This window comes from Nyctibius grandis, chromosome 3 (genome assembly GCF_013368605.1).
Source record: "Nyctibius grandis isolate bNycGra1 chromosome 3, bNycGra1.pri, whole genome shotgun sequence".
NCBI lineage: Eukaryota > Metazoa > Chordata > Aves > Nyctibiiformes > Nyctibiidae > Nyctibius > Nyctibius grandis.
The window spans coordinates 99,360,147-99,373,020 of record NC_090660.1 but is presented as its reverse complement, the minus strand read 5'-3'; the positions used below and the strand labels follow the sequence as shown (position 1 = coordinate 99,373,020).

Below are 12,874 nucleotides of genomic sequence, written 5' to 3'. Positions count from 1 at the left end.
TTATTTGCTCTGGCCTTTCCCACTGGGCTTAGGAGCCTGCAATTCCCAAAGGCTAGTCTTTCCAGTACAGACCAGGGCAAAGAAGGCATGGAGTACCTCAGCCTTCTCTATGTCCTTTTGTCATGTGGTCTCCTGCCTCATTTAGCAGCATGCTCACATTTTCCTCTAGTTTTCCTTTTGCAGCTGATATCTGTGGAAGGCCTGTTGTCCTTCACATCCCTTGCCAGGTTCAACTAGAGCTGGCTTGGCTTTGGCTTTCCTAACCCCATCCCTGGACATTTGCACAGGGTCTCTATGTCCCTCACAGGCTACCTGTCCCTGCTTCCACCTCTTGAATGCTAACAGCAGCCTTCTATACAGATTCTTCACAGTGGTGCGTGGCAGGAGGATGAAAAGTAATGGGTATGAGTTGAAATAAGAGAGGTTTAGCCTTGATAAGGAAAAACCTTCCCCCCACCCTGTGCATGCTTTAAGTGGTAATATGTTTTTATCTCTGCCCTGTTCACCTATGGCACTTTTGCACACTGATCAGGAAACGCAGCAGTTGGCAGAGATGTAAAATGCTACTTACACCAAGCATTGACACTTGATCAGCAATGCAAACTGATTCCCAGAGGAACTTCTGTACTAGAGCAAGCATGCTGAGATACTCAGTACCTGTACCTACCACACCAGAATGGGGTGCTCAGGCATTTGGATTTTGACCATCCTGTAATAAAAGAACAGACTGGCAATTCTTAATAGGCCATTTTTTATTGAGAGTTAAGATCATGTCTCCCCATGGTGCACAGAATGCACTATAAAAACAAAATACAGAAGATCGCTTTAGTAAATACACACGGGTTAAGCAATGCTACTTTTTGGCAAAAAGTGCTGTATTTTGTCGGTTTTCAGCTTGTGTTAAACTATTAAAAATAAGAGCCAAACATTCTTCCATATCAAAAGGACTGCTACAAATAGAGAAGTGGCTCTGGAGAGAAGCTGCCATATATGCATAGACTGATGTACAGTATTAATCCTAACTGAAACGTCCCTTTTGAATCTTCAAGTTTGCTGTGTAGAAGGCACAGTTTAAAATGCAAGTCTGTCTTATTGACCAATATATATATGAAAATACAGTTTCAGCAAGATTCATGAGTATCAATCAGTATGAGACAGTGCAAGGCCTCCACTTTTACAAGAAAAAACACACGCTTTAATACAATTCAAAAACCATATAAAAAAGCCACACAGCTCACTATTAAAACAGAAAACCAAAACAAATCTAATTGCCCAATAGCTCCAGGCACAAAACAGGGCTAGACCAACATAAATACATAAAACAAATTAACAAAAAGCCATTGATGCAGTACTATCTCACACAATAATATGGTTTCCAATATTACAAGTTGAGAAGCACAGCTTTGTGCAACAAAACAGTTTATATCCTGAAAGATATAGGTTTTCATCACCAGAAAGTCATCTAGTAATGTAGTATAAGAAGATCAGTATCTCCCAATTCTAGGAGCAGTCTAAAGTTGCATTTACTTGCCTACTCAGAAGAACGGACCAAGGCTCTCATTGTAATGCTTGAGAGCCTTATACTCTCAGCTCCACCTCCCCGTTAAGAGTTAAATGATTACTCAACTCCTTCCAACACAGGGAGGTGGAGACTCCATCTTCCTTCATTTCACTTTAAGAAAATTAAAGCTGAAGGAAAGTAGTTACTTGTATATAAAGAAAAATAATACAGGAAAGCAAAGAAATTTCCTGAGCTAGAAAGGTGGCAGTGAGGAGAAGGAAGTTGAAGCCAGGCAAAAATTTGGAGTGATAAAGGTAGATAATCTGAGGCAAGTAAGAGTATACGTTAACAGATGAGAGACTGATGAGAGACTGGTGAAACTACAGCTATTTGCAGATAAACCAGAGTATTTGGACCACATTGTTATATGGACATAGGCACATACTGCTGAAAAGAGTAATAACAAAATCTGTTTTGGAAACACATGATGTGACCAATTTTGTTTTCTTTCACTGTCCATGTAAATTCATTGTATCTTGAAAAAAAGAAAAAGACTAGTGTATCCAGGAAAGCATCACTTGCTTTTATACACTGAACTATTTGTCAACATCCCTTTGCAACAATCCTAACTAATCCCAGTGAAGCAGCACATCTGCAGTGAAACAGAGGTTATAAATGCTGTTTCCTGTACACTAAGTATGTTCCACAACAATTCCAGCTGCAGAATGTGTAACAGCACCACTACATCAAGGTTAATCCAAATGGTTGGGTTTTGCTTCAGTGAAACTGAAATATTTGGCCAAATTGAAAATACTTCATAGGTCTGGAATAATTCACATTGTTGGTCTTGCCTAATTTCAAAGGCTCCTCACAACTCCTTATACTGACTTGTGTATAAGGACTACTGGAAGACATGGTTAATGTAATGTTAACACTTTAATGCCCTAGGCACTAAATACAAGGGAAAAACAATAAGTTACATTAAGCACTGACAGAAATGGGGATAGATGTACTTATACTTCCCCCCTTCTTTCTGTGCAGGTTTCTGCTTACTCACCTCCATAGCCATTTAATCTACTTCCCATATTGATCTATAAGGGCTTGGCTACCATGTGGCTGCCGTGTAATACACACTCTTTGATACCATGTGAACTTTACTTTTTTTTTTTTTCAGTGCCTGCCAACTTCCAAAACATCTCACACAGTGTTCTTAAGAAAACTACTTGTCAGTTTTGAATGGCTTTTCCTTCCTGTTGGCCCACAGAATCGCTATCCAGTCCTTCTGCCCCCAGTGGGCTAGGAGAACAACCACTGCTGATCTACCTCAATTTTTATACATCCTGTTATCACTGCATTTAGTTCTGTAAGACTGATTTTCAGCATGCTTTTCTCCCTGCCACACATTGCCCTTCATTTCCAGTCACAATTAACTCAGACTTCATTTTTGTAGAGAAAGAGAGAAAATTAGGAGGCCTTTTGATAAAACCTTCCTTCTAGCTACTTTTGAGCTACTTTCAACCTGTAAGTATGAGACAATCTAACAGCAATTAGCAGCTCAGAAATAGCTATCCATCAGCCTGACTTCTTTAAAGAGCAGTCAGCTACTGATGGCATTAAAAGAATGGTTGATCCACCATCTTCTTCCTTTAACTAGACTAGAGATTAAATAGAATGGGGTAGGGGAAATACATCTTTCAAAGACAGAAAGAGAAAGATTTAGAAAGGGAGTAAGAACTTGAACTGTACCAAGTAAAACCCAGTTCAGCTCTCTGGGTTGTGTGTTGGCATTTAACTCATAGGTCCACTTTCCTTCCACTCCACTGAGAGGTACTACATCTGTAACGCCAGTGCCATATCATACAATGCTGGGGGGACATTTAACCCTTTTCTGATACCCATATTAAGCACCCGGCACACCTACACAGACTCCACTAACACAAGTAGGTACTAGGCAACTTAGATTAGATGTCCTTCTTGTAACAGTTCAACATAGCTATGTAATATCCACCAGCAGCTATAGTATTTCCTTGTTAGAAAATAATCATATATGCTGAATACAGACAGATACACAAGCTGTCAAGTACTGGTCATTAAAGCATACGGCTAACCTCAAATTTTCTAACTCCACTTTGATTAATGCAAAATGTAACTGATTTCCATCTCAGTTAAGCTTCTTTAAAATACCAACTAAGAACCCATCTATACATCATAGTTTATAAAACAGCACACAAACTATCGTATGGATAGGCTTCCAAGACATTGATATTTAACATCAACATTTAGGACGTGCTGCAAGATGCTCAGAGATTTATGTGTCATTTCAAAAGAATGCAACACTAGTTACGATTGTGTTTGAGGGATTGAGGATCAGCTTCAGATTGACCACACTTACCTATGCATGAAAACAAGAGCAACCTAAAAACAATTAGACCATAGATTAAAACAACGAGAGCCATCAGTAATTGAACTGACGCTGGCAAGGCTGGTGAACAAACAGTCCGTTGTGCTTGATTTGCCGAGAGTGGCAATCCCTGGTAAGGTTTTGGCGACGGAGACCGTTTCTGTTGAGATAGTGTCTTTCATTATGTTCTTTTATCCAGTGGGTAGGACGAAAGCTCTTGTTTTTTTCCAGAAAAGTTGAACGAGTAGCAAGAGCTGCGACATAGCAGTGAACACGCTGCCCTGTTTCATTTCGGGCCTCCAGTCTGGAAATGTAACAAGCAGGTATCACTCATCACTGAGGTGTATTGGAAAGACACACAAACTATAAAGGGCAGAACATGGACATCAACATCCAGCATTTCAACAGGGCACCCTCATTCTACAGGACAGAGGTTTTGGGCTGAGGTGAGGTCAAGCCAGTTTAGGAAAACCACACTGGTAAGTAATGCCTAGTGCTGCTAACTCACTTTTTGCATGAGGGCACCACAATAGCCTTTGGACTTTTGGTGTCTTATACTTCCTTCCCCACCCCACCTCCCTAAGCCCAAAGTACAATATAGATCAGAAATATAAGGCAATGTGTGTCACACTGCTCCAGCTTTAGAAGACTTGGAGTTATCCACTAGGCAAAGTTTGATTTAAAATCATCTTGAACATAAGTTCAGGTTCAGCCTGAAAACAGAAGCACACTAATGAGGGTGTGTTTGGATTGCCAGCCACACAAGTAAATCCAAACAATGTTCATGCAGAGGAATGGGAAAGACAGACCAGTTGTGACACACACAGGAAATAACTTAGAAGGATTATTCCTCAGCCAGCCTTCTAGATTTCATGAGCAGAGAATCAGCAGTTTTGGCAAACCCTTACTCCATCATGCACTAGTGAAAAACAAACCAGCAGCCTGTGCAAGCAGGGACTGACATATTGAAAAAGGACTTCCCTGCTTGAAAGAACAATCACTGGTGTTTCCTGAAGCTTCCAAAGTAAAGCTAAAAATAGCCTGGCAGTTTTAAAAGCAAAGCAAATCCCAAGTCTGAGTGCCACATCTGGTGTGAGACCAGTGGCACCAGAGTTGCTTGCCTTCTCTCTCCCCACCCAGGACCCAACAACTAGCTGTCAACTCAGTGGTGCCCAGGAAAGATGTATGCAAGACCAGGAGCTTGCTCAGGCATGAGCAAGAGGTCTCTTGAGAAGTCTGTTTTTCAGCACTAGCATGACTGTAATAGACTCTCTTCTGAAAGAGCTTAACTTGCATTTATTGTATGATGTCTCTGTAGACATAAGTCTGGTCTGCTGTGCCCATGGTCCACCCTTGTAGTCTTGCTCTTGGTGGACTGTAGGTGCCTGGCACAGATGTGAGCTCTTGTGCCTCCCCCCACCCCACACTGGGGCAAAATACTCCCTGTTAGCAAGGGAATACTCCCTCCCTTCCAATTTTTTCTTTTAAATATCCAAATCCACTTGCTTTTGCCTCCTTGGGCAGCTTGGTATCACTGACTGAAGCCTACAGAGTCCAGAATAGCCATGTGTGACATTCTGTTTTTCCCCTGTTCATTCACTGGATATTGTCCTAAATCTAGCACTTGAAATACGAAGCAATAAGTGAATAACACAGCACGAATCAATTCACAGTGCCTTGTAAGTACCTTCTATGCAGATTACACCAGTTTAATTTACATGAGGGTGCCTGCAAATACGGGGCTACTGTTTTCTATATGGGGTGATCCGTTAACATGTTCAACGGTGCCAGAGGTGGAACTCCAAGTGAAGCCTTCCTAGGGAAAGCCATAAGGAGCCAGGAAGCCACACCGCACTTATTAGAACCCATATTTCCCAAACATGCCCTTGCTGTATGTCACTAGCTAGCAAAGGCCATCAACTGCTAATACAAAGTGTTGTGGTTTGTTACAGAAAAATATGACTAACCTGACAAGCAGGGGGAAGTTTATACAACATCCTCTTGCTTTGAAAGGAATTTAAAAGGAGCAAATAGATTTCCTCCACAAAAGGAGAAAAACTGGTTTAACATTGCTGGTTGAAGATATTTAAGCCTTTTCCCCCTCTCATCAAATACCCTTCCAGCAGTGGTTTACAAACCAACACACTTCTTGCCTCCTTAAAGTGAAACTGGGATAGCAGAGGTGGTTTGAATTAGCTAAAAGGCCACATACTCTTCTGAAATGTAGCATTTTGGTATCTTAGTGGTTGCCTTTGGTAGCCTGGCAATAGTGAGCCCCAGGCACTGAGAGAAGAGGGCTGATGAGCCTCCACCAATACAGCCAAAATGTAATCTCAGAGGGGCTGTGTCTAAAGCCAGACTGCCGCTACATACATTCGCTGCTGTGCCCCCAGCATCTATTTTGCTGGAAAGCAGAAGTGTCCTGCTAGTTGTGCTATAGAGCCAGACCTCACAAGAAACATTAAAGGCTTCAGACCCCACCCCAATTAATACTTAAGTAATTTTTCTGCACTTAGCATTTTGGCTTGTTAAAGCAGATGTAGTTAGGCTTGATCAAGTAACATCATTTGGCACAAAGGTTAGTCCTAAAACCAGTATTGTTTTGGCAGACAAGGCTCTAGAGGAAGCAGTGTTGCTAGCAGCCTGATCAAACAAAAAGCACTGTCCCAAAACAGTAGTACTTACTGTGCCAGTGTGCCTTAAGCAGCTTTTCTTGGCCCTACAATATTAAATGGCCAACCATTAAACCACTAGAGACTTCAAAACAGCTTTTGAAACGTACTGCATTATCAGCATAATTGATGTTCCCAGTTTCTGTAGTCTACCTCAGCTTTAGACTTAAGCCTCCTCCCAGTTCTGCCACCCAAAATAACCTATACAAAAGCCTAGATCCTCTGATGAAGCAACAGCACGGAATTCACTGTGAAGAAACTTAAATCACACACCGGTTGAAGATTGTCACACCTTTAGCTTCCCCACACATTAAAGCAGCTTAGCTGTACTTCATACTATAAGACAGGGCTCTTTTCCAGAAGAACTTATACCAGTATCCCCAGTACAAGTCACTATCTGACTTTGTGTGTTACTGTTGATATTTTAGATAAACTAGACTATCTTTCACTAGGGCATGCCTTGCAGCCTACAGGTCTCTTGCAGATTCCTTCAGACCCTCATTTTAAAGGTGCTGTGTGCTCATAGCTTTCCCCTGCTTTAAGTTAAGCTAGACACTTGATGCTTAACATCACAAACTGCCCTCCCCAAATAATTATACAAATCCCTCACTCCAAGACTAATGGTATCGGCACTATACTTCAATATTATACAGCAGCATGTCATCTCGAAGTCATCTGTTTCTTTGAACAAAGAACTTTAAATATGGCAAGGAGCTGATCAGAAAAGTCAATGGGCATTGATTCTACCACGACACTCATTTTTTTCCTGTATAAGAAAGCTTAGTATACTGTGATTTTTTTTTTTTTTATTGTTTCTAAGGGTAAGCACTACATGGGACAAAAAGTCAGTCTTTGTTATTAACCAGGATTCACAAAATACCCAATTATTTCCAAATCAATGAACACATGAGCAAATGTGGAGTCATAATGGCAAAGAAATACTCTACTTGTATACATCTACATACATGATACTTGTATAGCTGTGTATACTGGACAGACAATACCAAAGAAGCAGCGCACAGCAAACATGCCTCTGCAGTAATACCACATGGCCAGATCTTTAGGACTCAAAACCAAAAAGCACAACTTCTTACCTTGCTAAAAGTAGAAGTGTGCAGCTTAAATTTTTACCTCAAGGGGATTAAATTTTACGGAATATTTCAGTTTGCTTTTTTTCCACAAGCCATCTGTGGAAAATTTAATCCTGGCCTAATCTATCACTAGGTTGAAGAACAAAAAAAAAAAAACAAAAGAAAAAGACTTCCCTGTCAGGATAATTAAAGTCATATTTTTCATCTCACAAGGTGACTGAAAGGGTACTGACTAACAGTTATGAAAAATACACATAGGTAGGAAGGGAGCAAAGTGCTTTCAAATCTACATGACAGCTATATGGTTAACTGCCACCAGTTTTGACAGGACTGGAACATATTCTGCCAGGGAATAATTAAGCTCCATAAGTATTCATTGCAGTGTCAAAATAGCATACCCAATTGTTTCCTGACATGGTCAGTAACATTTTTCTAAGCCGGCAGGCAGCCCTGACCACCCTACCCACCTTGTGTAGTATTCATGCTTTATTCACTTGCTCTGAAATAAGCTGGAAAATTCAGTATTAAGTGTCTAAACTGATCAAGCAGAAACCAGATATTTTCAGCAACAGAGCTGCTTGACAAGAGAAGTCAGACGTACCTGGGACTACCTGGGCTGTGAAACTCCTCATCTCCACATCCAGTCTCATTAAGGCTGTGACAGGTATTGTGGACAGCATACACAGACATGCTGGGATGCTCTATTAGGAGGTTCTCCATCGGACTGGTTTCCACTTTGATAGTGGTTAATCCACCTGCAGTAAAACATGGGGGAGGGGTAATAAACCAGCTCTCCTCCATAGGACACGACTCAAACTGGATGAAGCAAGACTCGCTGGCCTCTGGCAAGTGTTCCAAGGGAGACGGTAAACAAGAGAAGACCGGCGAGCCGTCCACAGCTGAAGCTTCAGTGATGTCTGCTTCCTCTGCAGAGCAATTAGTGCAAGTGTCTGCTGTAGGTGCCCATCAGTCAGTGGAGAGGAACCCATGGATGTTGGTCATTGCAGGAGGTCGGAAACAAAGTTGCACGTAGCCAGAAACGGGATATTAAAAAAAACAAAGAAACAGAAATAAACCCCTATTAGTAGCATGTACACAAATTTTTATTAAAAGCAAGGGGAGGGGAAAGGGAGTTCCCTGATAAGCCTGACAGGTAAAACAGCTGTTATCAGTAAAGCAATACAATTGCGTAATAAGTCAAATATATTTTATCTGTACAAGTGGTTCTGCTGAAGCCTGTGTCAGGCTTACAAACCTGACAGCACCTTGCTCATCAGTTTACATAATGTGTTTTGGTACATTTGTTCAGAAGACACCCTACACTCTAACCCACACTGACTTTGCTTAGGTAAAGTTTGTCCCAAGCTACTGGTTTCTCCACACGGAAGTAAGACAAGTAAGAGTCAAAGCAGGACAAAGGCAGAGCTTATGTTTGACGGACGTCTTACCTATAAAGTCAACCAGAATCCACTCATCATCTTCCTTCTCACTGAACTCTGGCTCTTGGCTGGACAGGCTATCAATCTCTCCCAAGAGCATGTTATTTAACCTCTGGAACATTACTAAGGCAGGAACAAGACTTTGGCTGGTAGGTCTTTATATCCAAGGTTCAAGGCACAGCTCACCCTGTACTCGCAGAGTGGCATAGACTTGAGATTAAAGTGCATAGGTGCTTTATCAGCTTAGGTACAGGACATGCAGAGGCATGGCTGGTAAACAGTTTATGCGAAACCTGCAAAAAAATCATGACAAGGGTCTTAATGACAAAGCAAGAAGTAACATCCCTAGGGAACAAATGAAAAACCCTCTCGTCAGTGCAGTCTGAGGTACCCATGAACATTTTTCCCTAAGATGAGAGGCAGCTTCAACAGCATTCACCATTCCCTCCCAGCTAGATATACAGAAAAAGCCTAGGTCTCTCCTCAGAGCTGAGCACTTTCCTCCTAGATCCTCCTCCCTGTGCAAAGGTCTGCGCAGCTGCTGGTCCCCCACCTTCTCCTACAGGAGGAGAGGACTCTTGTGCAGGAGTCCTGTACCTACACTCACCGAGGTGCTGCGCCAGCTCCCTGCCTGTCTTCTTCCTGGTCAGGGAGAGATGTGAAGGGCAAGTACGTGTTTTCTGCTCCAGACAACGCAGCTCCTCTGTTGACACAGCCTCACACCTCTCCCAGAGACCCTGCGAGGGCTCCCAGGGACACTTAAGGCAGGGTTTCTTCTCTCTCCCATCACACACAGTTCAGGGCCACTGCCTACAAGTTCACACAGTAGGAAGGCACAGCCCCTCTTCAGGTTCAAAGTACATTACACATAGTTACTGGTGGGATCATTTTCACAGCAAGTGCCCAACTAGTCACGTATGGTAAGTCTAAGTAATAAGGAAAAGTAACTCATATGCTTAATTAAAACTAATGTTTATTTCTCAACACGCTTCCCTAAATCTACATGTAATTAGTCACCATAAGCCTGAACTCTGCATTTGGCAGTTAAGGTGAAAAAATCCCATTGGTACCAAGAAGCTGAATGTTCAACCCCCTCAGATCAGTGTGCTTACAGCCTTTGAATATTTATGTATAAGTCAATAAATAGAAGCCATTAAAGTAGCTGAAAAACTAAAGACTATATGTGAGAAATATTCACCCATTTAACTACAAATTAATTTCACCATAGGAATATTTGAATTATCAGAGCATGTCAGAATTATGACAGATTAAATACCTGTTTAATAATCAAATACGGAAGAAGATATACATGTAAGAGGTATGAGTGTCTGCATTCAGAAAGATAAATGGAGTAAGACACACCACACTAGACAAACCCAGCCATTGAAAGAAGATACAACCCATAAAGAATATTATTCAAGGCCAGTATACCCTGCTTCACCCTATAACTCTCAGGCCACTCTAAAGGGTCATTTTGGCCTCCTACATCACCTTACCCCAGGACACCAGACCCCATCATCTACTTGTTCAATTCAAGGACAAGCACCTGCTCCATACAGTACTACTCCTATAGACATCTATGCAGCTACCTCCTTATTCAAACAGCATGGAAGGATAGGATTAGAATTTAAAGTAGTCTTCAGAAGCAATATGAAAAGGTACTGTGTAACTCAAGAAGTTACGTACTCTAGTTCTTCGACAGGAACTATCAGCTGCAGGAAAACACAAGAGTAGGAACAACCGTCTCAGCTGCGGTAGTGATAAAAGGTTTTTAGGACCACACTTGAAAAATGAAACATCTGGGCTCTCTTTAAGAGAGCTACAAGAAGGATCAGAAGTCTAAAGAAAAACAATAAAATTTAAAAAATGGAAAAGCTTAACAGGAGGAAGGAAAAAATGACAACAGTACAACACACAATTATGTGAAGAAAGAGGCAAACATTTATTCCCTTCTTCTACATTCCCAGCAAGCAGAAGTGGTAGAACTGGCTTTTAACTGCAGTAAAGTTTGATTTTCAGTGGTTACTAGCAGGAAACGCTTCTAACCATTAAGGTCACTAAGCCCTTGCTGGGTTACCTAAGGAAACGCCAAATGCCCACAGTGTTCCTATGCACCTTCTTGAGAAGGTTTAATTGCTTCGATTACAGACAGAGCTTGTCACAGATAAGGAAACGGACCCTAAGTGAAAGCATGAGTCTGTAGCTTTCCAGCTGTCTTCCACATCCATCCCTAACCCTCTTCTGGCACAAGGCCCAGGAACAAAAGAGTTCGGTTTTCTTTAGGCTAACTAGCAAGCTGTAGTGTAACTGCTGATCAGCACTGGCTTTCCCTGTACTCCCACACACATGTGTTGCCTCTTTCCTAGACCAAGACTGGAAGTACCTTCAGGCAGAGGCTTTTTGTTCTGTGCATAGAGTGGAGCCAGCTGAGAGCTCACACTCCAGTATTAAGGCTCCATAGGCATCACAGCAACATCAAATAATTAACCGCTAACAAGCGAGCGAGAGATCACTGTTCCCGAGAACGTAAGCTGAACAAACTACAGCTTTTGATCCACAAATGTCTTTATGTAGATCAAAAGCAGTTTGTCCCTTTTTCCCCTTCCCCACCCACCCCAAGGAGGATCCAAAAAACCATCTGAATCATTTAGAAACTGGTTGATGTTTTGACATCCTTCTGGACAAGCGCCTTTAAAAATGCCACACTTGCACGCTATTGTGCAAGCCTGATGTGGACCGAGAAGTGACGCTGCTATTGAGGGCCATCCTTAGGGGAGGCAGAGGAGACGGAGGCCGAAAGAGAGGTACTCTGGTTCTCAGACAGGAACTATCAGCTGTAAGAAGAGACAAGGCTATGAACAGCTGACTCTGCTACAGTAGTGATTAAAAGGCTGTTATAGATAACACATCCAACGCACGTTAACAATGTTGTACAACTGCACAAAACCTCCCTTTTTTTCTTTTTTTTTTTTTTTTTTTCCTATCCTAGCAGAGGAGATAGGGTGTGCGCTAAGCAAAAAAAAAAACCCGAACAAAAGACACCCCTCCCAAACCACTGCTGCAGTTCTCTGTTAGGGCTTGGCTGCTGCTCTTCCCGTGCCCCCCGCTCGCCGCCTGGTAATTACCACCAGGAGGCTCCAACAAGCCGCTTTCAGCGGGGCCGGCGGGTGACCCGGCAGAGCCCGCAGCAGCTGCGCACCTTCCCGGCTGCGCTCCGGAGCCAGCCCCGCCGCTGGGCGGGGGAGAAGGACACGACTACCGGCTGCTCGGCAGCCGGGAGAACAGCAAAACCTTCCCGGCCTCGGTGTTTTCCGAGGAGAAAGAAGCCGGGGTGGTTGCACTGGGTAGACGAGCGCTCCGCTGCTGCCTTCCACCGCCTCGCCCGGGCTCTGAGACCACAGGATACCATTACACGCCGCCGTGCTCCGGTACACCGGAGCGAGCCTGGCTCCAACCCCGCAAAGCAAACTCACCTGGACCGCGCTGCTACCCAGCTCCGCGACCGCACCCACTCCGCGGTCCGCGGAGCCCTTTGTTGTTATAGCCGCGGCGCGCAGCTGACGGCCCGGCCGCCTCGTCCCCGCCCCTCCCCGCCCCTCCGCCAATGGGCGCCGCCGCCGGCTGTCGCTAACGCACGTGACGGGCGGGCAGGGACGCAGAGAGGGGGCCGACGGGGCGGGGCCAGCTCTGGCCCCGCCTCCCCGCGCTGGCCCCGCCCCCGCGTCCCCAGAGCCGGTGGCTGTGGATAAATTTGCTAAATTTGGGGAAAT

The 12,874-nt window shown here is 43.4% G+C and overlaps 1 protein-coding gene across 4 annotated transcripts; it reads right to left on the bottom strand.

Annotated features, from left to right (window-relative positions):
- Positions 1-734: 734 nt before the first annotated feature.
- On the bottom strand, positions 735-12,665 carry TP53INP1 (tumor protein p53 inducible nuclear protein 1). Of its 4 annotated transcripts, none has more exons than XM_068396510.1 (5): positions 12,578-12,665; positions 9,114-9,397; positions 8,267-8,618; positions 6,588-6,621; positions 4,110-4,206 (listed from the first exon to the last, which is right to left on the bottom strand). In XM_068396510.1, the coding sequence occupies exons 2-5, from the start codon at positions 9,223-9,225 to the stop codon at positions 4,189-4,191; spliced, it is 516 nt and encodes a 171-aa protein (XP_068252611.1). In that variant the 5' UTR covers positions 9,226-9,397; positions 12,578-12,665; the 3' UTR covers positions 4,110-4,188. The 4 variants fall into 4 exon arrangements, with proteins under 4 accessions (XP_068252609.1, XP_068252610.1, XP_068252611.1 ...); XM_068396511.1 differs by having other exon boundaries at positions 8,267-8,615; XM_068396508.1 differs by lacking the exon at positions 6,588-6,621 and having other exon boundaries at positions 735-4,206.
- Positions 12,666-12,874: the final 209 nt, after the last annotated feature.

Excerpts from the sequence above, each read along its gene's own strand:
- TP53INP1 (XM_068396508.1), bottom strand. The coding sequence starts at position 9,225 with ATGTTCCAGAGGTTAAATAACATGCTCTTGGGAGAGATTGATAGCCTG. Across the intron at positions 8,619-9,113 it reads GATTCTGGTTGACTTTATAG|CAGACACTTGCACTAATTGC; the intron begins GTAAGACGTCCG and ends GGGCACCTACAG. Across the intron at positions 4,207-8,266 it reads CACAGCCCAGGTAGTCCCAG|ACTGGAGGCCCGAAATGAAA; the intron begins GTACGTCTGACT and ends TTACATTTCCAG.